Source organism: Neofelis nebulosa, chromosome 2 (assembly GCF_028018385.1).
Source record: "Neofelis nebulosa isolate mNeoNeb1 chromosome 2, mNeoNeb1.pri, whole genome shotgun sequence".
Lineage (NCBI taxonomy): Eukaryota > Metazoa > Chordata > Mammalia > Carnivora > Felidae > Neofelis > Neofelis nebulosa.
The window spans coordinates 198,723,177-198,737,965 of NC_080783.1; the positions used below are offsets into that span (position 1 = coordinate 198,723,177).

The 14,789-nt window shown below is 43.3% G+C and overlaps 1 protein-coding gene across 1 annotated transcript in view; it reads left to right on the plus strand.

The window, feature by feature from the left end:
* Positions 1-13,147, plus strand: part of SNRNP40 (small nuclear ribonucleoprotein U5 subunit 40) — a 34,274-nt gene extending 21,127 nt beyond the window's left edge. The window contains exons 6-10 of the mRNA XM_058718283.1: positions 3,781-3,901; positions 5,869-5,951; positions 7,186-7,247; positions 11,528-11,631; positions 12,623-13,147. Of these exons, the coding sequence (XP_058574266.1) occupies positions 3,781-3,901; positions 5,869-5,951; positions 7,186-7,247; positions 11,528-11,631; positions 12,623-12,672 (420 nt within the window). The 3' untranslated portion in view covers positions 12,673-13,147. The remainder of the gene's footprint in view (positions 1-3,780; positions 3,902-5,868; positions 5,952-7,185; positions 7,248-11,527; positions 11,632-12,622) is intronic.
* The last annotated feature ends 1,642 nt before the right edge of the window (positions 13,148-14,789 follow it).

A 14,789-nucleotide genomic window follows, 5' to 3' on the forward strand; every position in this document is an offset into this window, starting at 1 on the left:
AACAATTTCTATCACCCCCAAAATTTATAGTGCACTCCTGTATCAAACCTTCTTTCCATTCCTGAGTCCTTGCAACCATTCTTTGTCATATAGTTTCTTTTCTAGAATATCATACAAATGGAATCATACAGTATGTAACCTTTTGAGACTGGCTTCTTTTACTTAAGGTCTGAGAATTTGATGCCTTCATCTACACTGAGGGGATAGACTAGTTTAAGAATAATACTCTTGTGGGGTGCCTGGGTGGCGCAGTCGGTTAAGCGTCCGACTTCAGCCAGGTCACGATCTCGCGGTCCGTGGGTTCGAGCCCCGCATCGGGCTCTGGGCTGATGGCTCGGAGCCTGGAGCCTGTTTCCGATTCTGTGTCTCCCTCTCTCTCTGCCCCTCCCCCGTTCATGCTCTGTCTCTCTCTGTCCCAAAAATAAATTAAAAACGTTGAAAAAAAAAATTTTAAGAATAATACTCTTGTGCCAGTAGGGCCTTCTTACCACATACAGTGTGACTTATTCCATACTCTTTATCCTAGCCTATTCCTGGTCTTCTATAAACAGATATTTTAAATGTATGCTATAGTCCTTAAGGGATACTTGGTTCCTTTTTAGGATTTGAAGGTTTTCCATGTCCTCTCAGACACACACCATATGTTATTCCTTCTCTTAGGGTAGGTGGTTTCTACAGATAGCTAGTCAATCATACCGGTTTTATTCTGAAGGCTGAACTTATCTTATATAGAGAATGTGTAAATAAAGTCCCATAAGTACAGCAATTACATATATCACTAGCTTTTTTCTTTTACTTATTTATTTTTTTACTTTATTTTATTTATTTACTTTTTAATTTTTTTTTTAATGTTTATTTTTGAGAAAGATAGAGTGCAAGCGGGGGAGGGGCAGAGAGAGAGAGGGAGACACAGAATCCAAAGCAGGCTGCAGGCTGCAGGCTCTGAGCTGTCAGCACAGAGCCCGACGCCGGGCTCGAACTCACGAACGGTGAGATCATGACCTGAGCTGAAGTCCACTGCTTAACCGACTGAGCCACCCAGGCGCCCCATATTTTAGAGAAAGAGAGTGTCAGTAAGGGAGAGGGTTAGAGGGAGAGAGAGAATCCTAAGCAGGCTCTATGCTCAACACGGAGCCCAACACGGGGCTCGATCCCACGACCCTGGGATCATGACCTGAGCCAAAATCAAGAGTTAGACACTTAAACCGACTGAGCCACCCTGGCGCCCCTCACTGGCTTTTTTCTAAAAGAATGTCCTTCATGTTTCTTTGAGAAGTCCCCTGATTCTGGTTTTGTATAATTTAATGAACTAGTTCCTGGTTATCATATGTGGGTTTTTTCCCCCCCTTTTTTGGTAAAGTTTATTTATTTTCTTGTAATCTCTACACCCAACAGGGGGCTTGAACTAACGACCCCAAGATCAAGAGTCGCATACTGCTGCCACTGAGCCAGCCAGGTGCCCCAGTGCTATGTATTTTTACATCGTAGCTTTCTAGTCTTTATCTTTTAAACTAGTGTATGGACATTCAGATTTTTCTGCCAGTGCTTTGTTTTCAGGAGATTTTTTTTAGGTTTATTTATTTATTTTGGAGAGAGAAAGGGAGGGAGGGAGGGAGGGAGAAACAAGTGAGGCAAGTGCAGAGAGAGAGAGGAAGACCCAGAATCCGAAGCAGGCTCCAGGCTCTGAGCTGCCAGCACAGAGCCCAACGCAGGGCTCGAACCCACAAACAGATCATGACCTGTGCTGAAGTCGGATGCTCAACTGACTGAGCCACCCAGGCGCCCCAGGAAATTTTTTTATTAGAAAGTACACAGTATTCCAAAAGCTTAGAAAAGCTTTCTACCCTGTTATACTGTTTCCAGTATGAAAACTCATAGTCTTGCTGCCCACCAATCAGATGCCCAAGCATTCACTGAACAATTGATTTGGGATTTGCGAAATGTCTTGCTTAAATTAGTGCCACTTTCTACGGCAAATCTGGATATGTGTTGGCTGTGCACAACGTGTACATGCCTCAAGAAGGAAGGTCTGGAAATGGCACCCAAGTGCTATGAGGGATGGCTTTGCATTCTCTCCTAACAAGCTGAAGACTTCAACAGTGTCTTCCCTGAAGAGGAGGAACAGTAGCTTGAACAAAAGACGTCAGCCATTTCAAGCTTTCCTGATTATTGAGGCAGCAAACACCTGACACAAAAATGATTGTATATAAAGTGTGTTGGGTTCCACACATGAGTGAGTTATTGATGGGGAAAGTGGAGTTGTCTGCCTTCTGCATTGCTTTGACAGGCAGCACCAAACTCATTTCTAGATAAGGGAAGTGCCTTGCTTAAATAGGCAGCAAAAACATTTTTTTCCCACTCAGAAAGACTACATGGCAGTATTAAATCAAATTTGGAGGCAGTTCTGTGTAATACCAATGACCTTACCAAAATTGCTGTTCTTTTTTCCATATGACATTCCAGACCATTGCTATTGGCTTTATTTTTTTTCCACATAGTTGCAGTCTGTGTAAATATAAATGCTATTTTGTATCTTCTTTATTAGCTTAATAGCTTATTATTGGAACATTTTTCCATTTGGTCCTCAGAGTTATTTTTAGAGGTTGCTTAATAATAGCTACCAATTATTGAGGGCCTGCTGCATACCAGGCATCTGCTGAGCATTCTATTTGAGCCATAAGAGGTAAATGTTGTTATCCCCATCTTACAGACCAGAAACAGGCTCAGAGAGGGCTAGTGGCCCAATAAGACAGAACTCTGAGGACTGGGTCAGTCTGACCCTAAATCCTCAGTCTTTCCACTCTGCTGTACTGTTCTCTAGCAAAGTCCCGTGGTGTTGCAATGTGTTCATGGGCTGTAACTTAATGAACCATTTATATTCCCTGTTTGATGTTAGGTTATTTTTAGCTGAACTGTTTCTTCTACGTTTCCTACCCAGGCAACAGTGAATCTGCAGTTCATTTTTCTTTTAATAAATATGCTTTTCTGTAGTGTGTGTGTGTGTGTGTGTGTGTGTGTGTGTGTGTGTGTCTGTGTGTGTGTGTGTGTGTGTGTGTGTGTTGTGTACCTATAACATTAAATGAAAATTTTTAAGCGTGTATATTTCTGTGTATTATCTTAAGATACATTTACATGTAATCATAATGCTCTTTTCAAATGACATGTTCACTTGTTTTTCTATAGTTTTTTTTTTTTTTTAAGTTGATTTATTTTGAGAGAGAGCGTGCATGCGCGTGCGTACGCATGATTGGGGGAGGTGGGGAGAGGGGGGTACAGAGAGAATCCCAAGCAGGCTCCATTCTTTCAGCACAGAGCCTGACGCAGGTCTCACTCTCACGAACTGTGAGATCATGCCCTGAACCAAAATCAAGGGTCAGATGCTTCAACTGAGCCACCTAGGTGCCCCTTCTATAGTTCTAATAGTTTAAATTGCTAAGAATCATAGTTGAAGCATTTTAAATGCTAGTTTTTTAATTTCTAATACATTTTGTTATGATTTGAGAACAGTCTCTGTAAATTTTATTAATTTTTGTTAAACATAAGTTTTGACATTTATTAGCCTTCTGGTCAGACATAGCACTTTTGACTCCCTTGTTAGAAAGACAAGAGTTTTTTTACCTCTTTAACAGAAATCCTCTATTTTGTGCTAAAGTTATACTTGGCCCACAGCCAGATTGAGAAGGGTTACCAGTTTCTCCAGGCCATTGAGTCTTTAGTAAAAACTCTATTTCTTTGCTATTCTCAATTTGATTTCTGGGAGCAACTTTTTTGTTTTTATAGGTCTGGGACTTGCGCCAGAACAAGCTCACCTACACCATGAGAGGCCATGCAGATTCAGTGACGGGCCTGAGTTTAAGTTCTGAAGGCTCTTATCTCTTGTCCAATGCAATGGACAATACAGGTAACATTGGAAAGGAAAGCTCTCCAAGTGCCCAGTCGCTGTGGACCCTAAAGAAAGCGGGCATTGGGTGGTAGAAATTGTGCTGGGATAAATGTGGATCCAAGGAAAGAGTCAAAAGTGGCTCACAGGTTTCTACCAGGGCAGTTAGGAAAACACATTGTAACAGAAAAAGCTTTAAAAGATATGGTCAAGGGGCGCCTGGGTGGCGCAGTCGGTTGAGCGTCCGACTTCAGCCAGGTCACGATCTCGTGGTCCGTGAGTTCGAGCCCCGCGTCAGGCTCTGGGCTGATGGCTCGGAGCCTGGAGCCTGTTTCCGATTCTGTGTCTCCCTCTCTCTGCCCCTCCCCCGTTCATGCTCTGTCTCTCTCTGTCCCAAAAATAAATAAAAAAACGTTGAAAAAAAAGATATGGTCAAGAAGCCAGGATTCTAGTCCCAGTCTGCCATCTAATCCCTGAGCAACTTGACACAAGCTTTTAAGACCCATTTCAGTGTCTGGTGTGCTGCGGATGTAGGCAGCATACTAGAAACTCTTGGTGATCGTTAGTTTGTTGACAAACGTGAGTCTGCAGATCCATCCAAAGCAGTTCGCAAGCATTTCAGAGAGCACCGAGCTTGGCTGATCAGCAGAGCTGTGGGTAGAACTGTGCTCTTTCTGCCAGCGCATCTGCCCTCCCCACTTCAGAGCACTGACTGGTGTGACAAGAGGTCCTCATTACGACGTCGCAACATTCTGCATTCACGCAAACACTCTCCTCTGCTTGTTTCTGAGTTGCTATGTGGGAGGATGGGTTTACTAGAGCAAAAAGGAGGATGGAGTATATGCTTTGTGTTGGGAGAGCTTAGAGATGCCCCTCTGGTGTACAAGTTCATAGGCTTGTCAGGAACTGAAATGCTTTCACTGACATTTTGTAATACAAACAGAGCCTCGCATTCAGCGGGTTCTTGAATGAATGAGCACCCTTATTTTCTGACTATCAACTCAGTAGCAAACTTTCATGCATACCTTCACCTTTCTGTGCCTGATTTCAAGGACTGTTTTGTTTTTCACACTCAATTAAAATGACATCGTCACTTGAATTCCACTATAGTTATAACGTTTGTTAACAACTGTAGCCACTGCTTACCACGCATGTTTATATCCTGATCATGATGTGTTTACCATTGACTAATTGTAGCAGTGTTCGCCCTGTATAAGGAAAGATGAGATTCCCTGAATGGTTAGTAAAATAATAAGAATTTTTATTATGGCTGTATGATAAAATTACAAAATCCTTTTGTTTATTGCCTCCACTCTCTTAGAGCCCTGTCCCTTGTATCCTGAAAATACTCATAAAAAAGTAAAAGAACAGATGGTATTCTCATTTTACAGACACAAAACACACAACACAAAAACTCACTTTTTACCTGATATCACCCATACATATAACAGAGCTAGGATGAGAATCACAGTTCACTTTTTCTAATTCTTAGTATGGTACTCTCTGCATATATTTCCTTGTTCAAGTTCAGACTGTCAGGTGTCCCTCCCTGTGAGCAAAGTTAGAAAAGGTCAGTCCTGAGTTTGGTTTTTGTAGATGATTGTCACAGTAGTCCATGGTATTTAGAGTGTCACGTTTAAGGCTTTGTTAGATGTGACTTTTTGGGTTGGCAAGGGAAATCTTTTGCAAATGTTTGGTGAAATTAATGTCACACCCACCTACTTTCTGTTGCAGACCCCCAGCTATGTGTTTGACATTTCCCCTTCCTGCCTCCTCAGCTTTCCTCTGTGCCCTTAGTCACTGTTAATGGAATTTGTATGCATTTCATTTCTGTTAGAAAAAAAGAGAGAGAGAGAGCCTTCCCTTGTACCTTCTACCATGTTGGCCCTCCTTCGTCCAGGAAACAGCATCTGTCATTGACATGATACTGACTTCGGGTGGGTTCCCAGGAGGCCTCCAGCTGATAACATGTTTTGCTCCGTTTGCAGTGCGGGTCTGGGATGTCCGGCCATTTGCTCCCAAAGAGAGGTGTGTGAAGATATTTCAAGGAAATGTGCACAACTTTGAAAAGGTGAGTCCTGCATGGCAAAAGAGTTTTACTGTCCATTTGACTCAGAGATTCATTTAAGGTGGTGCCAAGGCCGATATTTATATATATCAAATCATTAGGTTGTACACCTAAAACTAAAACAGTGTTATATGTCAGTTATATCTCAATTAAAAAAAAAAAAAAGTGGTGCTAAGGATAGAGGGCAGTGGCTCTACTAGCAAGGGGCTATATTCCAGTGAACACTGTTCTCCATCAAAACCGTTCTTGCCAGAAATAAAACTAATGGAAGCATAGGGAGGAAGGCAGTTACATAGATAGACGGTGGTGTGACCGCCTTCAAATTCAAGACTTCTGACTTCAACAAGATAGTCTTAACCTCCTTTTCATTCCTTGGAAACTTTGACCCTCTTGGGTCAGTGTTACATATGGGACTCAGGCTTCCTGTTACTCAGGTGGCTTCCCTCACCTTCCCAGTGACCCAACTGTTAGAGCCCTGAGAATACATCCCTTTCCTCACTAAGGACCATGGCCCAGGTTTTGAGAGAAATTTTTCTTAAATCTCAAGTCCTAGGTCAGCTCTTGATAGCAGCTTTTCCTCCAAATACTTTGTTAATAATAAGACTAATGTTTTTCTTTTGAGAGTCTGTATGATTCAGTTTCACTTTATATTTAAAAATATATTTATTAATGTTTTATTTATTTTTGAGAGAGAGAGACAGAGAGGGAAAGAGGATCCAAAGCGGGCTCTGCACTGACAACAGAGAGCCCGATGTGGGGCTCAAACTCATGAACCATGAGATCATGACCTGAGCCAAAGTCGGACGCTTTAACTGACTGGGCCACCCAGGCGCCCATTCAGTTTCACTTTATAAATCAAATCTTGTTTTTTTGTTGGATTTGGTTTTATTTTTATTTTCCTTCAAAATGAAATTATTTTTTGGGGCGCTTGGGTGGCTCAGTCGGTTAAGCGTCCGACTTCGGCTCAGGTCATGATCTCGTGGTCCGTGAGTTCGAGCCCCGCGTCGGGCTCTGTGCTGACAGCTCAGAGCCTGGAGCCTGTTTCAGATTCTGTGTCTCCCTCTCTCTCTACCCCTCCCCCGTTCATGCTCTGTCTCTCTGTCTCAAAAATAAATAAATGTTAAAAAAAAATTTTTTTTTTTTAAAAGAAATTTAAAGTCTTTTGGTGATTCTGTAGTCCAGTAAAGAGGGGTGTGGTGCATTAATCACTGTATTCGTTGAATTCCAATCTTTATAGAATCTCCTGAGATGCTCTTGGTCACCTGATGGAAGCAAGATAGCAGCTGGTTCAGCTGACAGGTAAGGATTACCGGGTGTGCGGTGAAGAATGATGGAGCTCTGCGGGTGCTTGCTTGTGTCTAGTCCATTAAGTGCAGATGGCGAGCCAGCACGGACGTAGAGTTACAGCCGTGCTCACCGATGAAGCCATATGCAGTAAGAAGGGCCTAAGGATCATGTCAGACAAACACAGCTTCTCTGCTCTCTATGGATACCTTTTTGACCTGGAAGGTAAACAGTTTTTTCAATTCTGTTGGATTCCTTTTGCCATCAGAGTGAAATCTAGACTCCTAATCTAGCCCCAGTTTCCCTCCTCAGATTCTTCCGCGGCGCTCCAGTTCGCTCAAATGCATGTTGTGTCCTCTTCTCCCTCACCATCGCCACAGTGCTTCACTCACACAGAACTCTCCCTGTTCTTACATCCCTTGTGCCTCCAGGCTTCTCCTAGCCCCTCTTCTCCATTTTCCAGATTTCTATGTCTCTCTGTGAATCACCTCTGTGTTATGTCTGTAAACTTCCCTGGTCCTCTCTCCCTTTCCTCTGGGGTATGACTAACTGCTCTTTACTCTGCACTGTAGTCACACCTTATACATCGAACCTTTCTCAGCATCCAACACGTCTTACCGTGAGATAAACAGAGTGGGGCACCCTCACCTAATTATTTGTTCCTAGAGGTCAGGAAATGAGTCTTAGTCGTCTCTGAACCCAGAGCAGTATTTGACCTGTTCTAAGGACTTAGTGAATCTTACATGAATGAATTCCTAGCTCAAGGATGGCAGTCAGATTTTACTCTGCATATCAGCTCAGCTGTTGGTAATGGCTGCCTGTGTTGGGGGTGATTCAGAGCTGGGTGTGGGCTCAATAGGAAAAGTGCCATGATTGCTAGATGAGGGTTGTGTCAACATGTGAGCTAGGTATTTTCCACCCCTGAATTCAGAGACCATCAGACTTTCTTAGCTGTCACTTTAAACTGGCTCAGCCATTCGGTGATGAATTAGAAGGAGAAGGGAGAGAATTCTTCTATCAGACCCTGCTGTTTAGTATATCTATGGTGACCTGCACTTAGGACGGGGTCAGAGGCGGGGGTGTGGGTGCCCATGCCAGACTAATGGGCCACAGATGTGGAGTGATGAAGAATGTTAAGGCCCTCTGATGGCCGACTCTGGCTTTAGCTTCCACTGAGAGATGTCTTAACCCTTTTTAGCTTAACCCCATCTTTCTCTCCGTTGAGAGATTTTCCTACTACCGTACTAAAACAGGCACCATCTTACAAACATGAAGCCTTTTGTGGCATAGCTTGGACTCTTCAGCATGTTCCAGGGTTTTCTTCTCTATTTGGGGCCCTCCCACAGCCAAAGAAAAGCCTCATGTTGTTGGTCTGTCCTACACCTTGTTGCTTGTGGACAGTGCTGAACATACCTGAAGATTCCAGAGTCCACTTTTTTTCCCTAGCAAGTTTCATACTGAGATAAAAGGACAAGTACTGTTTTCTGTACTTGTGTTTTCTGGGGGTAAAAGGTCCAGGTCATCAGTGCCACATTGATGGTTTGTAACCCGTTAGTGTAGAGAGCTGCCTTGCAGAGGAAATCTAAGGGATTTTCAGTAGTCAGGTTGCTAAAGAAGACCTTAAGAAACAGGTCCACAGCCTTAGGTATCTTGCATTCTAACAGTAAGAACGATTCGAAGTGTTTCTACGTAATTCTCAGCAGAGATCTCTTTTTTTATGTAGTTAAGCTTTTAAATGATATTTGCCTAAGCTTTTCTTCTGAGCAGTTTGTTTCTGACATCGGCCCTTTCTGACTTTCACTGTCCTCTCTTCCTCTTTCCCTCCCCACTGTTCCTTTAAACCTTACATGCGGGAAGCATGGCCCTGGTCTGGGCACAGCCCGTGTATCTACCTGCTGGGGTTGGCCAGATTTCACAGGCCACCTCGCCAATTAGCCCCAAGTCAACAAACAACTCTGTTATATAAGGAACCTGGTTCCTGCCGAATGTTCCCGTGCCAAAGTAAGGAGAGGACAAGGAACCCCTCTAAATTTAGCACCTAATTGTCAGCCATGGAGAGTGAGGCCTTCAAGTAAACCCTTGGAGATCTGGGGTTCTGCTGGCTTTTATGTGCCTGGGAAATGTATCCTTCTCAGAAATTTGCTTTTTAGCTTGGCCTGGATTTGGCACATTTCCCCTCTCTACTCGCAAATCACCTACCGCCTCACATTCAAACTCGAAACCCTTCAACAGTTCCTATCCAGGACTGTGGGAAGACTGGTCAGTCTGTCTGCCATGAGTGAGTTAGTCAGCCTCCTGACTTCACGTTCTTCTTTTTTGATAATAAATGTCCTCATCATAACAACAGCTGTCATGTGTGTGCCAAACACTGTGCATATATTAGCTCCTCTTTTCTCTCAACCAAGCTGTGAGATCAGTATAGTATCCATCATCACAGCTAAAGAAAGAGAAGCTCAGAGAAGTTAAATATTGTCTAACCTTACTTAGTGATTAAACAGTTGCATGAGGCTTGAGCCCAGGTCTTTTGGAGCCCAGAGCTCATGCACTTTGTTACTCTGCCATATCTTCCTGGGCTGGGTTAATGAGGACGTTATTTGTGCACAGCAAGAACGAACACAGTAGGGAGAGCAGGAACATTAGAGCCGAGAAGTCTGAGACAGATGGGCTTCCTGCTTCCCTTCCATCTTGCTTGGAACTTTTATTAAGTTCCTATGGAGCCTAGCACTTGAGAACTAAACAGTGTAAATAAGCTCGTGTTTAGTTGTATAATTAGACCACAAATGTGATGTTACATCAACACTAGGCATTTTATTTTGTTTTATTTTATTTTATTATTTTTTTTATGTTTGTCTTTTTTTTTAAACGTTTATTTATTTTTGAGAGAGAGAGAGAGACAGAGTGCAAGTGGGGGAGGGGCAGAGAGAGAGGAAGACACAGAATCTGAAGCAGGCTCCAGGCTCCGAGCTGTCAGCACAGAGCCCGATGCGGAGCTCGAACCCACAAACCGTGAGATCATGACCTGAGCTGAAGTCAGACACTTAACGGACTGAGCCACCCAGGCGCCCCTATGTTTGGTTACTTTTGAGAGATAGATAAGAGACAGAGCACGAGCAGGGGAGAGAGAGGGAGAGACAGAATCTGAAGCAGGCTCCAGGCTTTGAGCTGTCCCACAGAGCCCAACACGGGGCTCAAACCCATGGACCATGAGATCATGACCTGAGCTGAAGTTGAACACTCAACTGACTGAGCCACCCAGACACCCCAGCACTAGGCATTTTATAATATCAAGTACTGGTAACTGTACCTACCCTTTTAGATGTTGACTGAACAAAACAAATACGCAAGTAATGTTTATAACCTGCTTGAAAACCACCAGCCCTTTAAATTTACCCACAGATTATTTTTGCATGGGCATGTGAAGATAATGTCTCTTTATTTTACCCTTCAGCCCCAAAATAACCCAAGCAAGGTTGAAGGTCAAAAGAACTTCCGAGGGGCGAGAGGAATTAGAAGATGTTTGAGGGTAGTAAGAGAAAGGAGATTACTAGAATATATTAAGAGTTCTGATTGTAGGGGTACCTGGCTGACTCAGTCAGTGGAGCATGTGACTCTTAATCTCAGGGTTGTGAGTTGAAGCCCCATATTAGGCATGGAGCCTACTTTAAAAAAAAAAAGTTCCAATTTTAGTTCTGCCTCTGATGAACTGTGTCACTCACCTTGTATACACTAAGAGTAACTATACCTTAGTTTTCTTATCTGTAAACTGAGTTTTGACCAGCTGGTCATGGAGTTCCCATGAATTCAGGGCAAGATTGGGTCAAGTCTGTATTTGGTGTGTGTTATACTGCAGAAATTTCCTGTCCCTTCTCTGAGCTCTGTGATTTGAACGCAGTCCTGGGAGGCTCAGATGGGCCCGCACCCTAGGCTGCCAGCCTGCTGAGAATTGGGTTAGCTTTAAGACATCCTAGATGCCTATCAGATACCCTTTGAGGATTTCTGTGTGGGGACCGTAGGAAAAACGGTCTTCCTCCATGTTCTTTCCTATTTCAAAAGCTTACGTTTGAAATACAAGGAATGCTTATAGTTGTAGCTGTTCCAGTCTCTGTTCAGTTGCTCAAGGGTCCATCCGTTATTCAGAATCTGTATTTCTAGTCTGTAAACACCAGAACACAGTTCAGTAAATATGGGGTGGATGAATGAGTAAATTGTTGCTTCCATCTCTGTTAAAAAGCCGTGCCTCTACCCTACCCTCAGCTCTGGGAAGTTTTAACACTGCTCTTCATGATACCTTGCAGGTTTGTGTATGTGTGGGATACCACAAGCAGGAGGATTTTGTATAAGCTGCCTGGACACGCTGGCTCCATCAATGAAGTGGCTTTCCACCCCGATGAACCCATCAGTAAGTCTGTCCTGACTTTGGGGAAAGGGAAACTGGGGGAAATCTCCCTCAAGGGGCCCTGCAAATACAAAGGCAGAAGTGGATGTCTGTTTTATGTGAATTTCCTTGTTGTCTTCATGGCTGTCCATGGACAGCCTCACCAGTGTTTTAAGTGATGAAGTCAAGAGCAGTGTTCCATTTTCCAGTGACTCTCAAAAGAAGACTGGTTAATCTATTTCTACTTCTCTTGAGTTTACTTGCTTCAAGTCTGTGTTTCAGTTACACGTTTGGGTAAAAGAATAATGTTTCTTAATGTTCAGATATAAATTGCAGCTTATGTTATATTGGTAGCTAATTAAACAATGAGCCTTGAATTAAAGGAGAAAGTATAACTTTCTCCAGGGCTAAATAGAACCAGCAGAAGCACATTTACAAAACGACTGGCACAGACGTTGATTCTTCCGGAGAGTGGCTGAGAAGGTCTTTTCATAGGGTGTGGCTGAAGAGGGACATCGGGGTTTAGACCCTGATAAATGCATTTCCCATAGTACAGTCCACCCTTGTGGTTGGTTTCAAGAGGACTTGAACTGGGGCACCTGGGTGGTTCAGTCAGCTAAGCGTCTGACTTTGGCCCAGGTCATGATCTCGTGGTTCACGAGTTTGAGCCCCACGTGGGGCTCTGCTGACAGCTCGGAGCCTGGAGCCTGCTTCGGATTCTGTGTCTCCCTCTCTCTTTGCCCCTCCCCCGTTCACGCTGTGTCTGTCTGTCTGTCTGTCTGTCTGTCTCTCTCTCTCTCTCTCAAAAGCAAATAAAACATTAAAAAAAAAAAGGAGGACTTGAACTAAAAAGCCAGGCTACAGACCTGTGAATGGTGTTGGAGAGGAGGGGACTTGAAGCTAAATCCAATTGCTCTTTTTACCAGAATTGGCTCTTGACACAAGAGCCCTTGAGCACCAGGTCTCCTTGAGCCTTCATTAGCTCCCGTCATCTTCTCTGTTCTTCTCACCTCAGTTCTGTCAGCGTCCAGTGACAAGAGACTGTATATGGGGGAGATTCAGTGAAGACACAGAATGGAAGACTCCACCGCTGCTTGGCCTTGAGACCTCAGACTACAGAAGCGGCATCGAATAGTGCCCAGGCCAGCATCCTACCTTCAGACGAAGATCATTCATAGCAAAAGGCAAGGAGGACGTGGCCATATCCCAACCACCACTGGTATCCCGTTTTACCAGGATGATTAAGGCAAGCTTACAGTGGCCTCTAAAAACCACCTGCCAGATTTCAGGGACTGTTTGGTTTTTTCCTCCTTTTTTTTTTTTTTTTTTTTTAAATAAGATTTCTTCAAAGAGACAGACATTGGTTGGTTTGCAGTTTCCTGTCTTCTAATCCAGGCTGAAAACAGGAAATGTGACTGAAATTTGTTTGTTGGGTTTTTTTTTTTTTTCTTAATTCAATAACTGGCTTGTATGATATTTTCTTTCTGTGTTCCTCTGAGTCGTTTTGTATTAAAAACCAAATAGATGCCTTTTTACAAGAGCCATGTGGATTGGATTTATTGCTGTCTTTTCTTTGAAGCTTGATGGCTGTGAATCTGAGCAGGGCATGATGTGGCCAAGGGATACAATCCATTTGAACTTACAGGATGCTGTTTACAGGGATGTTTAGAGGTTCTCCCCCCTTCTCATGTTTCTAGATTTGCTCCCGTGAAGATTTATTCCCAGAGAGTATCCATAACGAATGCTTTCTCTCCTACTTAGAGACTAGCAGTCAAAAGGTAATAAGGTCTGAAAGAACCCAGTTTTTGTATACTTTTACATGATCTTTAATGAACAGGATCTACTTCGACTCTGCCTCCCGCCACAGTTCTGAGCAGCAGCGCCTACAGTCAGGGCTCCTCAAGTGGGCAGACAGATGTGGGCAGTCTCAGCCAGTAGCGGTGACGGGCTGGAACACTGCACCGCTCTCCACTCAGAAGGAATATGTGAAGGTTTTGGCGTAACTGGACCGTGACGTTGCCTGAGACCTTTTGTAGTTCTGCTTACTCGCTTGTCTTTCCTAAACTGACAGGGACAGTAAGAAATGCTGTTAGTTGCTTTCTATCCTCAAAACAGGTTACTGTCCCCCTGGATCCTTGGATGACTGCGCCCAGCACACGGATTGACACTAATGAGTCCCATCTGGCATGGGGGAGTAGTTGTGTGTCTTTTTTATTTTTGTTTAGAGAGAGAGGATGCACGCGTGCAGTGGGAGGGGGAGGGGCAGAGAGAGAGAATGTTGTTATTCAAAAAAAATTTTTTTGGCTTTTACATTTTTATTTATTTATTTTAATTTAATTTTTTAAATTTACGTCCAAATTAGCATATAGTGCAACAATGATTTCAGGAGTAGATTCCTTAATGCCCCTTACCCATTTAGCCATCTCCTCTCCCACAATCCCTCCCATAACCCTCTGTTTGTCCTCCATATTTAAGAGTCTTTTATGTTTTTGTCCCCCTCCCTGTTTTTATATTATTTTTGCTTCCCTTCCCTTGTGTTCATCTGTTTTGTCTCTTAAAGTCCTCATACGAGCAAAGTCATATGATATTTGTCTTTCTCTGACTAATTTCGCTTAGCATAATATCCTCCAGTTCCATCCACGTAGTTGCGAGTGGCAAGATTTCATTCTTTTTGATTGTCAAGTAATACTCCATTGTATATATATACCACATCTTCTTTATCCATTCATCCATCGATGGACATTTGGGCTCTTTCCATACTTTAGCTATTGTTGATACTGCTGCTATAAACATTGGGGTGCATGTGCTCCTTCAAAACAGCATATCTGTATCCTTTGGGTAAATACCTAGTAGTGCAATTGCTGGGTCCTAGGGTAGTTCTATTTTTAATTTTTTGAGGAACCTCCATCCTGTTGTCCAGAGTGGCTGCACCAGCTTGCATTCTCACCAACAATGCAAAAGAGATCCTCTTTCCCCGCATCCTCACCAATATCTGTTGTTGCCTGAGTTGTTCATGTTAGCCATTCTGACAGGTGTGAGGTGGTATCTCGTTGTGGTTTTGATTTGTATTTCCCTGATGATGAGTGATGGTGAGCATTTTTTCATGTGTCGGTTGGCCATCTGGATGTCCTCTCTGGAGAAGTGTCTATTCATGTCTTTTGCCCATTTCTTCACTGGATTAT